General features: G+C 41.6%; 3 protein-coding genes across 3 annotated transcripts; all 3 read right to left on the bottom strand.

Moving 5' to 3' along the window:
• Positions 1-1,113: 1,113 nt before the first annotated feature.
• On the bottom strand, positions 1,114-4,599 carry LOC131457317 (vomeronasal type-2 receptor 26-like). The gene is made up of 2 exons (XM_058626289.1): positions 3,730-4,599; positions 1,114-3,651 (listed from the first exon to the last, which is right to left on the bottom strand). Exons 1-2 carry the CDS (start codon positions 3,806-3,808, stop codon positions 2,741-2,743), a joined length of 990 nt encoding a protein of 329 aa, XP_058482272.1. The 5' UTR covers positions 3,809-4,599; the 3' UTR covers positions 1,114-2,740.
• Positions 4,600-4,643: 44 nt separating this feature from the next.
• LOC131457319 (extracellular calcium-sensing receptor-like) lies at positions 4,644-7,631 on the bottom strand. The gene is made up of 3 exons (XM_058626291.1): positions 7,369-7,631; positions 6,062-6,268; positions 4,644-5,986 (listed from the first exon to the last, which is right to left on the bottom strand). Exons 1-3 carry the CDS (start codon positions 7,627-7,629, stop codon positions 5,681-5,683), a joined length of 774 nt encoding a protein of 257 aa, XP_058482274.1. The 5' UTR covers positions 7,630-7,631; the 3' UTR covers positions 4,644-5,680.
• A 1,724-nt stretch (positions 7,632-9,355) lies between these two features.
• LOC131457316 (vomeronasal type-2 receptor 26-like) lies at positions 9,356-13,733 on the bottom strand. The gene is made up of 2 exons (XM_058626288.1): positions 10,401-13,733; positions 9,356-10,322 (listed from the first exon to the last, which is right to left on the bottom strand). Exons 1-2 carry the CDS (start codon positions 10,477-10,479, stop codon positions 9,412-9,414), a joined length of 990 nt encoding a protein of 329 aa, XP_058482271.1. The 5' UTR covers positions 10,480-13,733; the 3' UTR covers positions 9,356-9,411.
• Positions 13,734-13,735: the final 2 nt, after the last annotated feature.

The raw sequence follows: 13,735 nt of genomic DNA, 5'->3' as shown, positions 1-13,735 counted from the left end.
AATGATAATAAAAAAAAAGTTAAAAGTTAACTTCCTCCCAGGAGCCCCCGGTATCGGGGGCGAAAAAACTCACTGCGACTGACACTTGTCAAAGGCATGTTTACCTTTGATCAATATTGACATGCTGCATACCCACGGAAAGCTCAGAAACTTGGCTAAAATCTCATAAACCATTCTTATCTTCACCAAACACAGACTAAACGCCAAGTAATCTAACCAACACGAGCCGAAAACAACAGCGTCGTCATGTTGAAAAAAAAACCCCAACATATCTGCTTGATAGTAGAGACTTCAAAGATTACAATGGTACCATTTATATCACTCCACGACCAAAACTCACGGATCCGGCCACAAAGTAAGAGCAAAACCCCAACTCACTTTCAAGAAACACAACCAGAAATGTTGTCTTACCTTTGTTGTTGAGCAAAACAAGCTGTTTTCACCGGAACAAAACCGCTTCTGACGCAGAACTAGACTTCCCACCATGCTTTGGGGCCTCTTCCTGGTCCGATTGGTCATTTCAGACAGCCATTAGCTTGTTTTGATTGGAGAAGGGCGAATGTCCGTCAAACTACGTCATACGCATTTGCATCCTTCTGACGAACGAAAGGAGGGAGCTACGTGCATTCGGAGACCATGGCCTGATCCTATTGGCTTTAATAATTAAAACGAGCTGTCAATAACCAATATTGGCCAATCACAGCCGGAGCTATGGCCCTGAACATGCTGAGGCTCAGTTGTGGAGTTATAGTGTTATCCACTATCCCTTACATAATAATGGAGATCTGTAAGTGTAGACAAATCTTCAAAAGCGCTGGCAGAAAAGTCTAAGTATTTTGCTCCAAAAGCTGGAAATTCAGACAAGTCATCAGTAGTGTTGCATGGTAAACCGAAAAGAACTAGAAAGGTACCGCGGTACCCAGCCTTTAAAACAATACTTTTTTATGTTTGTGCAGCTTCTCTCTGCTTCCTCACTGCCTGCAGCCAGAGTGAGCGTGGTTTCACGGTGACACACAGTCACAGAGCAGAGCGAGACAGACATGGCTGAAAGTGGCATGAGAGCTCCTGCCGACCGTCCTAAGTTTGTTGAAAAAGACTCAAAAGATTCAAAAAGACTGAACAAAGCAGTAGCTGTGTTTATTTGTCTTGATCAGAAATGAAATCATTTTAAGTTCCACATTGTAATATTTTATTCCATTACTTTTTGATGATGTTTTTGTTTTTTTCCGTGGTATCGTTTCAGTATCGGTATCGAGATATTTTAGTCGGGTATCGTACTGATGTCATAATTTTGGTATTGTGACGACACTAGTTATCAGTAGCCCCATTCACACTTCCGTTTGCATGCGGGGATCCTGTGCCAATTCTGTGCTCCTCTGTGTGAAAGTCTAAGATGCGGCGAGGGGTGAATTTTCGCTCCGGCGCTGATCCGCCTCCAGAGGTAGTATCAGGGCCGAATTATTGGAGAACCGAACCAGTGTGAACAGATAAGCTGGCAGAGCTGGGGAGTGTCGGTGGGTAAACTACACAGTTTACCTACCGACATGTCCCACAAAGCAACATTACATGACCAAACAACAGTAACTGTAACTGTCTTTGGCAACCTATGAGGAAAACAATACCACAGCAGTACGTGGAGAAGCGTCCGTCCTCCTGTCTGTCCTCCCACCCGTCCTACTGACTCTTCATCACGTCTGCCCAAAAACAGCGTCTGTCACCGGCAAAGAAACGTCAGTGAACTTTCCCCCGGAAAAATGCCTCCGTCCCTGCGAGTAAGGGAGTCAGACAGCGTCCTGGTCACTAATGGCGATTACATAATTTAGTGCAAAAAACATAACTTTGTCACTTTCTCAATCACTACACATTATAACAGCATCCATAGGACTATAAACTGTCTGTGGGTTTTGATTGTCAGGAGGACACCGTGGAAACACCTTGAAAACACACGTCATTATGACGTGTACTGCCACACTTCTTTAGGAGCCGCAGCGCCGGCTTTCTGTGTGAATTACACGGCGGTTCGTTTTTAAGGTGGAGATGCTTCGCTGTGTGAATCACCATCGGCAGAGGACTGACAAACTGACGTAATAAAAAATCCTGTTTTTTATAGTAAGGACTTTTCAGTGTCTCTTACTTTGTCCCTTTTCCCTTCCCCCCACCCCCATATGCACCAAAGATCCAGCATTCAGATTCATGATAGTACTGTTAACAGACAAGACACACATATGGAGAAATATCATTTTTAGTTTTCAATTCCTCCTGGGGGGCTCTGAAGAGCTGTTTGTGAATAATTGGTTGATATTTTAAATTTACAACTCAATACATTAAATAAAGGTGTTTTTGAATCAATGTTGGTGTGTATTTCATTTCTAATCAATTTCCCCATTCTACTATAATTGAAACAGTGAAAAATATTTAGGGTTTTTGTTTGGTGGTCATAGAACTTTTAAAATTGTCACTTTATTAAAGGTGTTTTGTTGAAATAATTTAGTAAAAATCTATAAAAAATAACAGTATTTTTCTGCAGAACTCTTAGCATTGTCACTTTATGGACCCACATTTTTCAGGTCGATATGTACTGACTTCAATGAGATGGCATGGCTTATTAAAGATGAAATAATGAAAAAAAGAAAATACTTCTTGTTCCTACAAGAATTAAATATAGGCAGAGAGACAAGGTTAAAGAAGAGAGATAAAGCTGTTTTCGGATTTTTCTACTGTCCCATAGCAGTGTTCAGTTTTACTTTGTGGTGCCTCGACCCATGATGGCTTTCTTTGTGTTTCTCTCTGGTCTCAACAGGATTATATAACATTTGGGTCCAAAAAGCGCCACCAAGAGGGCAAAACTGGAGGCCAGGATGGCAAATACCTCCACTGCATCTGCATATTTGCCTGGTGAGCTGATGTAAGCAGGGACAAAGGCCACCCACACTGCACAGAAGATCAGCATACTGAAAGTGATATGTTTGGCCTCATTGAAACTGTCTGGAAGATTTTTTGCGAGAAAAGCTAACAAACAACTGAGGACAGCCAGTAAACCAATATAACCAAGTAAAACTGCAAAACCAACTGTGGACCCAACTTCACACTCATAAACTATCTTGTCACTGTGATACTGGGTGTTTTTATGAGGCACTGGTGAAGCAGAGACAAGCCAGACAGTGCAGATTGCTGCTTGAATAGAAGTCAGAACCAGAACTGTCCCTCTCTGCTGCACAGCACCAAACCACTTGAGACTGGACTCACCTCCTGGTTTGGAGGCCCTGAACACAGCCAGAACCACCATGGTTTTCACCAGGATACATGAGACACAAAGCACAAAGCTGATGCCAAATGCTGCATGTCTAAGTTGGCAAGTCCATGATCTTGGTCGTCCAATGAAGAGCAATGAACACAAGAAACACAATTTGAGTGAAACCAAGAGAAGAAAACTGAGTTCTGAATTGTTGGCACGAACTATAGGTGTGCTGTGATGTTGGATGAAGATGCCCAGAACAACGACACAGATGAATGTGCCCAACAGTGAGGTGGTTGTCAAGCAGATACCCAGAGGCTCATGATAGGAGAGGAACTCTGTTTTCTTAGGAACACAGTGGTCACGCTGGGGGCTGGACCAGAAATCTTCTGGACAACTGGTACACTCCATGGAGTCTGAGAAAAGAGGGAAAGTGATGAGAAACATGTTTATACAACATCTCTGAACTGTGATGTTTAAAACTTTACACTCACCAGTTGTATTGCTGATCTTTCCCTCAGAACAAGGGACACAGTCAAAACAACACTCAGGTTCTCCTTTCTTTGTGGCCATGCGGGTACCTGGAGGACAGCTCTCACTGCACACTGACCGAGGAGGCTGTGTGGAGAAAATTCAGTAAATGTTTTAATATATTTTAAGGGCCACTTCATACTGTGTCCGTAGAGTTGCTATGGATTTCCGTTTCCGTATCCATGTCAATGGTTCCTTTCATAAAAAAATGAGTGACTGTAGAATCTTGTGTTCAAACTAATGTGGAGTTGATCTCACAGCACTTCACAAAAGCAGTGGTTTCTCACCAGGAGGCCAACCCCATTTGTAGGTTCTTCATTGATTTCTCTTCCTCAACCAAAACTAGAGGCTCCTACCAACTAGACTTGAAAGAGTTGTGTTAAATGGACCTTGAAAATTTGTGAGCGCAGTGTAGTAAATGGTCTGTATTTACAAAGTGCTTTTCTAGTGATGATCTTTTGATGATCATTAAATGCTGCTTTACACTACAGTTTTGCCTTTCGCACCCATTCACTCACACTTTCACACAGCGCATCTATGTGCAGTGCATTTTCTATCACTCATCTTTCATACCCATTCACACGCTGCAGGCACAGCCATCAGGAACAATTGGGGGTTAAGTGACTTGCCCAAGGAAGGCATTTAGACTAGCGGAGCCGGGAATCGAACCCCTTCGAGTTGAAAGACAACTTGCTCTACCACTGAGCTACCTTCGCCCCAAAGCGAGTAGTGAGTGTGGTGTAGGAAAAAAAGAAATAACCTGTTTGGATTCAAAGTTCCAGAAGATTTTGTCTTCATCCAGTGTGAGTTCTTCACCTCTGAGGGCTGACCTCTTAACCTCACCCACTCTCTGAACTTTAGATCTTCCATCAGGGAGCCACACCCAGTTTATGATGTCATATACAGGCAAGGCATCACCATTCTCATCAAATGACACTTGATCACCAAATGCTGTGGTGAAGTTGACTTTTTCCAAGTAATACACAAGCTTTGGATAATAGAATCAGACACAAAGGTAAAGCATGAACAAGAAAGTGAGTGATAAACATCTTTTTTTATAATTTCCATCAAATAATCTTTTAAATCACATCACATGACTACCGTAAATTTCGGCCTATAAGCCACTACTTTTTTCCCACGCTTTGAACCCTGCGGCCTATACAACGGTGCAGCTAATTTATAGATTTTTACTGGTTAACGGCCACCGGGGGGCAATCTCTAGCAGTAAACGCAAAAGTGAGACAGACGTGGGGAAAGATTATGCTGAAGAATACTTCAGTGGCTTTAGTGCACAAGAAGATGAAGATAGCAGCCAATGACTTTTCTGGTAGACTAAAGTGTTTTCTTTTCTAACCAGGCGTGTTACTGTCGTGTTGGTGCAGTGTTTTATTTTCTAAACATGCAGGCATGTTCACCCCGTGTTTAAATTACGTTGTTTTGATTTAAACGACAAAAAACTTCTGTGTAACGTCTTTCTGTGTAAATATCTCATGTTACAACCATATGCGGCGTTACAGGTGGGCCCACTCGCGATCACGGACGCATCATTCAGTGCTAGTCACGCGCACTCACTCGTCATTCATAAACTTAATGCATTCATTAACAAAGTCCTTTGATAAGAGATTGAATCCTGGCATTGCTACTGGTTACAACAAGAAAACCTGCGGCTTATATTAAAGTGCGGCCTATATATGTACAAAATTTATTTTCTTTTAAAATTTAGCTGGTGCGGCTTATAGTCAGGTGCGCTCAATAGGCTGAAATTTACGGTACTATATATACTTACACTTTGACCTGATACTACAATACACTGTCTGCTTGTTGTATAGGGAAAGTGAGATGCTGTAATTTGTTAATGTATTAAGTTGTTACACTTCCTTCAAATCTTAAAGAAATATAAAGGATTAAGTGTAATTAAGAGTTGAGTGTAAACTGATATCTCACCTGCCATGGCTCCATTCTTTGTAAATGAGCACAGGTGTTGTTGCTGAAAGGTCCTCTCCCTGGCTCACACTGCAGCATGTCATCAAGAGCATATGCCAGAGCGTACACAGCCTTATACACATTATACTCTGGCCTTAGGTATGAAACATCAAATAACTGAGACTCAACATTCTCTATAACTTCCTGTCCAGTGCACAATTCTCCTCCAGCTTCCACCCAACCTGCTGGAGGTGGTGCAAATCTACACTGAAATGTGTGTTCCCAAAACTGATTCACCTGCAATTGAGTTAATTTTCAAATTAATGCCAATATATCATTCTTACAAATACCAAGTCAGATGGAAACTCTCACCACGCTTTTTCCATCAGCCTTGCCGTGATGTAGGTCAGGACGGATTTGTAACAGGAAGTCCCTGAGTCCTGGTATTTCTCCTCGACGGATGGCAATGCCCAGTGTTCCACCCAGGTACGGCATGAGGTGAGGTGTCTGGAGCACATCAACTGATGCCCAGCCTTCACTGGCCATCCACTGCAGGCCTGTCACATTCTGCCTCACCACCTGTACATTGCATTATCACAAGTATATAAAGTGACATTTTCATACCGTAAAGCAGGGGTGTCAAACTCAAATACAGAGTGGGCCAAAATTTAAAACTGAACAAAGCCGTGGGCCAAGGTTGAACAAATTAACCTTTCAATAGGGACCCAAACAAGTTTTGCATTGAATATTGAACAAGCAAGGCTTATATAACTTTATAGTGACATGCAAAATCGAGTTTCAAATAATAATAATAATTAAAAAATATCAATGGCATATCAAATAAAATTTAAATAAAAACTGAATGCACCCTAAATACAGGATAAGCGGTAGATAATGGATGGATAAAAATTGAATGCCTCTTTTCTATTTGCAGCCTTCTGAGGTAAATATCAAAATAAACTTTTTCCACAGGCTAATAATAAATTTGAAAATAAAATAACAATAATGAATGAATCAAACATTCAAGCCTTGAAGTAGCAAGAGAAAGTGCATGAATAAAACGTTAATTATTGCTCAGTTTGCGACAATGATTTGTTTTAACACTGAATATGGAACAAGCAACGCTTATATAACTTAATAGTGCAAAATCAGCTTTCAAAAAACAAACGAAAAAACATCAATGGCATATTAAATAAAATTTAGATAAAATATTGAATGCCTCTTTTCTATTTGCAGCCTTCTGAGGTAAATATCAACATTAACTTTTTCCACATGCTAATACATTTTTAAATAAAATAACAAAACAACGCGCCAAAACAACAGCAGAGCATTATGGTATTTGTAGTATTAGCGGTGAATGCGGTGTTACAGCGGTGGTGCCGCTATATAATACCGGCGGGCCAGCTCTAATGGTAATTTGATATTGCCTCAAGGGCGAAATGAAATTACACGGCGGGCCAAATTTGGCCCGAGGGCCAGAGTTTGACACCCATGCCGTAAAGTAAAATGTTAAATGTAGTTTCCTCAGTTGATTCACAAACGTGTGTTGTATTACAGGAAAAATTTTATTTGTCCTGGTAAACAATCTCACTCTAAAACCTTCTTAGGGGCAGCTTTAACTATTTAAAAGTGATATATTGAAATCTTTTTTCAATGGCTACAAGGTTTTTGCAACACACCTCTTTCATGAGGTTAATCATCTGAGTCTTATGTCCAAACACAATCACCACTCGAGCTGTAGATTTCCTCATCACATCCACTACTCTCCTTAATTCAGCAGAGTCGTCACTCCAGGGCAAAATCTCTGTGTAAGCCAGACAACCTCCACCAGCTGGACCCAGATCAGAGTGAAAGGATCGAGCAGCGTGGACTCCATAATCATCATCACTGATGAGCAGACCTGCCCAAGTCCAACCAAAGTGTTTTAGAATCTGAATCATAGCATTCACCTATGTGGACACAGAGCAGACACATTTATGCACAGGCTGGAATCATCTATCACAAGAAATCCTGCTAAACACATTCATCAAAATGCATTTTTAATCACTGTCTTTAAGTGTTGTATATCTGACACCACACAACTCTGTAAATGAAACACATGACATGACTAGTGAGACACATTTTTGGACATAGATTTTCACCTGAAAAGCATCACTTGGGATCGTCCTAAAGAAGGATGGAAACGTTTGTCTGTCACTCAGGCAGGAACAAGTGGCAAAATAACTCACCTACAAAATGAACGAAAATAAAAAAAAAAAAATAGAACACATGTCCTGAAAAAAGGTATACTGGTTGCAGGGCCATATTGGGTAATAGTACAATGCTCCATCAAACACATACTATTTTAACAGTACTTTTTTCTAAAATTTCAAGGTTCATAACTCAGCTGTCAGAACATTGTTAAATGCAGTTTGAAATCATTTTCTAAAGTCAATTTGAATCTAATTTTTAACACAATAATTGAAACATTTGGTAACACAAACTTACCATAGGCACTCTGTACAAACCTAATACTGTAGAAATGGCTATAGAATTTGAAGAAGTAGTATCACCCACAATCCCTAGGACTGGAGGAGTTCCTACACAGTTCTCCTCTACTATTACTTCTTCTTCTTGACCACTGACTAAGGCCAGTGCTGCACGAAATCCAATTCGTAGTTGGATACAGTTATCATACAGACTGTATCCCAGAGTCACATTAGGCAGCAGGTTGGAGTTTCTGTTGATCTCATCAATAGCAAAGGCCATGGACTGAGCCTGCCTCAACCCTATAATATCAAAACTAACACAATATATAAGTGTTTAACATTCAAAATACATAAGTAACTTCTCAATGTTTAACAACTACACATACTGACAGACTCACCCATAACAGGTAGGCAGCTGTGGCTCTGAGGTAAAACTCAGGTCAGGATCAGCAGAAAAGAAGTTGATTTGAAAAATCCCACCTAGAATCACATCTCCACTTTTGTGCATCCCATTTAGATTAAACTGTTCCTGTAACTGACAAGAGGAGGAATAAAGAGAGGAGGATACAGCAGAGGTAAAGTAAGAGAACATGAGCAACAGCAAGTTGTTGTCTACAAAACCCCTCATGACTTTAATCTTGTCCGTCCCTTTTCTGAGTTCTAATCCATCACTACATCAGCCATTTTAATAACTTATGACAATATTTGCTCTTGCAACGTCATGTTTCATTTACATATAGTTCCATTGTCATTTGTCTTCATGGAACAAGTGCTTGTATTTCAATACATCAGTGTGTTTGTTGACCTTATTTACATAGAAAAAGACTGTAAATGGATGATTATATATAATAAGTCAAAACTGTTTTATCTGTTGTTAAACTTGGTAAACAGGCTGAGGCAGTAGCGTGCTTCTAACTGAGGTTTCACTGCAGCTGGCCAAGTCTTTGGGCCTATGTAGGTAAATTGGTAAGGTTCCACTGGACCTGATTAGGTAAAGCTGCAAGCCTATTTAATTTGTAAGACCACATTTTACAGGTCTCATGGATCTCATTGCCATGGCATGGCTAAATAAAGATGAAAAATACTGGAGGTAGTCGGGTAAAATTACATTAATTGTCAAAATTGGAAAAATAAGCAGTGAGAGTAAAATAAGATAATCTATAAATAATCCAAGTATTTTTTTAATCAACATATTTATTGTTTGTAAATTCCAAAATACAGAGGATATATAAAGACACAGCAGTGCTGACAGTTTTACTTTGTGGTGCCTCGGCCCATGATGGCTTTCTTTGTGTTTCTTTCTGGTCTCAATAGCATCATGTAACATTTGGGTCCAAACAGCGCCATCAAGAGGCCAAAGCTGGAAGCCAGGATGGCAAATACCTCTACTGCATCTGCATATTTACCTGGAGAGTTAATGTAAGCAGGGACAAATGCCACCCACACTGCACAGAAGATCAGCATGCTGAAAGTGATGAGTTTGGCCTCATTGAAACTGTCTGGAAGATTCCTTGCTAGAAAAGCTAACAAAAAACTAACGACAGCCAGTAAACCGATATAACCAAGTAAAACTGCAAAACCAACTGTGGACCCAACTGCACACTCATAAACTATCTTGTCACTGTGATACTGGGTGTTTTTATGAGGCACTGGTGAAGCAGAGACAAGCCAAGCAGTGCAGATTGCTGCTTGAACCGAAGTCAGAACCAGAACTGTCCCTCTCTGCTGCACAGCACCAAACCATTTCAGGCTGGACTCCCCTCCTGGTTTGGAGGCCCTGAACACAGCCAGAACCACCATGGTTTTCACCAGGATACATGAGACACAAAGCACAAAGCTGATGCCAAATGCTGCATGTCTTAGTTGGCAAGTCCATAATCTGGGTCGTCCAATGAAGAGCAACGAACACAAGAAACACAATTTGAGTGAGACCAGGAGAAGAAAACTGAGTTCTGAATTGTTGGCACGAACTAAAGGTGTGCTGTGGTAATGGATGAAGATGCCCAGAACAACAACACAGATAAATGTGCCCAACAGTGAGGTGGTTGTCAAGCAGATACCCAGAGGCTCATGGTAGGAGAGGAACTCTGTTTTCTTAGGAACACAGTGGTCACGCTGGGGGCTAGACCAGAAATCTTCTGGACAACTGGTGCACTCCATGGAGTCTGAGAAAAGAGGAAAAGTGATGAGATTCATGTTCATACAACATCTCTAAACTGTGGTGTTTAAAAGTTTACACGCACCAGTTGTATTGCTGATCTTTCCCTCAGAACAAGGGACACAATCAAAACAACACTCAGGTTCCCCCTTCTTTCTGGCCATGCGGGTACCTGGAAGACAGCTCTCACTGCACACTGACCGAGGAGGCTGTGTGGAGAAACATCAGTCAGTTATTGTGTCTTATGAGGACCCCTCCTTACGTTTCCATGTTCCGTGTCCACACACAGTTGCTATGCATTTTCAGTTGCATGTCTGTTCAGCCTTGTGGATGGTGATACTAGTGGCTGGACCTTGTGTGGATCATTGTGGGGGGAAAAGCCTGCCTGGAAACAGCTTGTAAACCAACGAGTGTTTGTGTGCTGAAAATTATGGTTGTACATCTGCCCATGTCCAAACAAAGTCCTGATCAAAGAGAACCATGTCATCTCATCTCAGTTGCTTTCTATCTTTCTACACGAGAAAGCATTTTAGGAGGAACATTGACAAAAAAACGGAAAAGATGGAATGATAAGTTGTTGTTTTAGTGGATGATCAAGCGTCTCTTGACATCATGGAGAGACATTTTTTTCAAGATAAGGGCAAGAACTGATTACTGTTAAGCTCCCCAAGACAGCACATTCAAACTATGAACCATATTCATTCAAAAGCAATACACTCAAAGACGTGTCTAAGCCATGGTCAAAAGTTTGTATGACCCCTTGGAATTTGTGGCTCTGAAAATGCAAGGAAAAGCTTTTCTCTCTGAACTGAGAATGGAATAAGTGGAAGGATTTGTTAAAATCATAACTTCAGATAGCAAGATGCTATGCTATATTGTCAGAGGCTGCTGGCCAAGGAAGAAGGCTGTGCATATTTTAGATTTTATAAATGGATGATCCTGTGCTGCACTGTAGCATCACTAATTTGAGTTGCAGCATCATTCAAATAGATCAAAGCAGATGCTGTGAGTTTGGGCCCAGTCTTTATGGACTGCTGAGGCCTTACTGAGGGCTAATGTGAGACTGTGACCATAAAAGCCTGAACTCATGGTCAGACCAGTTGGCCAAGTTAGAAGCTGAGCAAGGCACGACGTGGGAGTTCAACCCGGAATGGCTACCTGCTACCCAAACCTGCACAGTGAATGCAATCACTGGCTGACAGGCTAGAGAACAGACAGCATGCTCAAGCCAGTGGACCGGCAGTCTACCTAGTCCTCCGAACCATTGGAGAACTGGTGAGGAACCCCCCGGCACAGGCGGCCACTCCACACCGGAGTCACACCATACGAGATGATGAAGGGTTTTGAAATGACACTACCGCTGCACCTCATGTACCACCCTGAGGACATCACGTCAATATGTAACTGAAAGGGCTGTTGGAATGAATTTTGGGAGTCAAATTAATTTGACTATTTAAAGAAATCAATAATAATTGAATGTTGTTCGAATGTGTAATCTTTTTAATTCACGTGTTAAAACCTGGTGACTCAAGCCCGGCCCTATTTCCTCTGCTTATCCACATGTGAAAAACAAAATGCTTTGGTCACATATGATCCTCGCAGAACAATAACGTTTTCTGAATCACAACAATCTCACATTCAATCTGAAATAATGGCGATAAAACACCCACAGAGGTCACCACTCCTGACCATCTAAAAAGCCATGTGTGGAAAGTTTTTGGCTTTCCATCAACAAACTGAAAAATACAAATAAAGATATCATAATCTGTAGAATATGCAACATCGAAAAGAAATATCACTCAAGCTACATTAGGGACACCTGCCATCACTGGACCCTGGCAAACGGCGAGATTAAGTCAGAGCAGGCAAGAATTACGTCATTGTTGTCTCCCTCCACATCGCACAGCTGCCCGAATGCTATAAGGGACAAAATAGTACGCTTTATTTACAAAGACATGAGACATGATTAACATCTCGCAGGGGTCCAGTTTCAAAGACTTCATCCAATAGCTTGAGCCAAGGTACACGGTTCCTAGACGCACGACTATCACCAACTGAGTAGCCACGGAGGCATATGTGACAGTCACCGCACATTTTATAGACATGTGTCAAGTGTGAGTACTTCACCTTTGAAGGCTGACCTCTTAACCTCACCCACTCTCTGAATTTTAGTTCTTCCATCAGGGAGCCACACCCAGTTTACTTTGCCAGATGCATTGGCGACACTCAGGAGAGTAAAATGTGAGTCGTGAGTCAGTGCTCTCCATCACCACGTACAATGTGGCTAATTATATTAATGCTGTCAAGAGGCACCTGCAGGCCGCCAGTGCATGGCCCAGTGGACAGAGCATGTAGCAACCACATATTAAGTTAAAATGTATGAAAATTTTAATGAAAAATTCAAATATAATTTGATATTCGGATTATAGAGGAAAATTGACATCCTAGCGACTGACCTGCAGGTGCACCTGGCAACAACTTGCATGGGCCCAAAAGAACATGGAGGTCAGCACTAGAGCAGTTAAGTTCCTCTACAACAGGAAAGCACCTATACGTGAGTAGGAGGGAAGATCCTCTACTTCAGGTATGCCAAGCCAGCAGGAGTGTCCAAGAAATTCCTGCCAAGTTTGTCCAGCCACTTTGAGGTTGTTGGTAAGCTATCACCTGTGGCTTACAGAGTCCGCACCTCAGTGCCAAACCAGGCTCCGGTATACTATTAGGTCCACGTCAACCAGATAAGACCTTATAAGCTGTTCTCACAGACCAAAAGTGGAGAACCTACTCCAGCTGCTGAGACTGGAGCAGTCTCCAACCCTGAAGAGCAAGAGAATGCAACACACTTGTTCTCCCCTCAACAGTAGCTCAGAGGGGCAACCAGATTACAGAAGGAGCAATGAGAGTGATTATCTACAAATATGTCACTTACAGATCTAAAAGAACGCAGTAAACCACTCTGCTGTGGACAGGCTCTCACTAATGCTACCCTTCATCAATGTTTTTCTTGATGTGAAAACACGTCTCACATTAGGAATCGGTGCAGACAGCAAATAGTGGGTCATGCCTTTCACATACATGTCAACAAGCGCTGTCAACATGGAACTTTTGGAATCCATGTCCAAATACAATTTCAAACATTTTTCTACATTCAGACAGGAGCAAGAATTGTTGGTGCTTGCAATAAGTTGAGCACTGACCACAGTGATGCTATATTGACCAACTACTCTCAAGAGAAAGCCTGCACGTGGCAGTTTGGCCCTGACATTCATAACACATGGTTGGTTTGTAGAAGAGAATCAGCACGTTCTGGCAATTTCCACACAAAATATTTGAAGCAGTTTTGACAAAAGACTTGACAAAAATGGACAGAGGAGATGCCGCACACCAAAGCTGGAAATGTTGTTTAGCTCAAGGATAACTAAG

Source organism: Solea solea, chromosome 3, assembly GCF_958295425.1.
Source record: "Solea solea chromosome 3, fSolSol10.1, whole genome shotgun sequence".
NCBI classification, from domain to species: domain Eukaryota; kingdom Metazoa; phylum Chordata; class Actinopteri; order Pleuronectiformes; family Soleidae; genus Solea; species Solea solea.
This window is presented reverse-complemented; position numbering and strand designations above follow the sequence as displayed.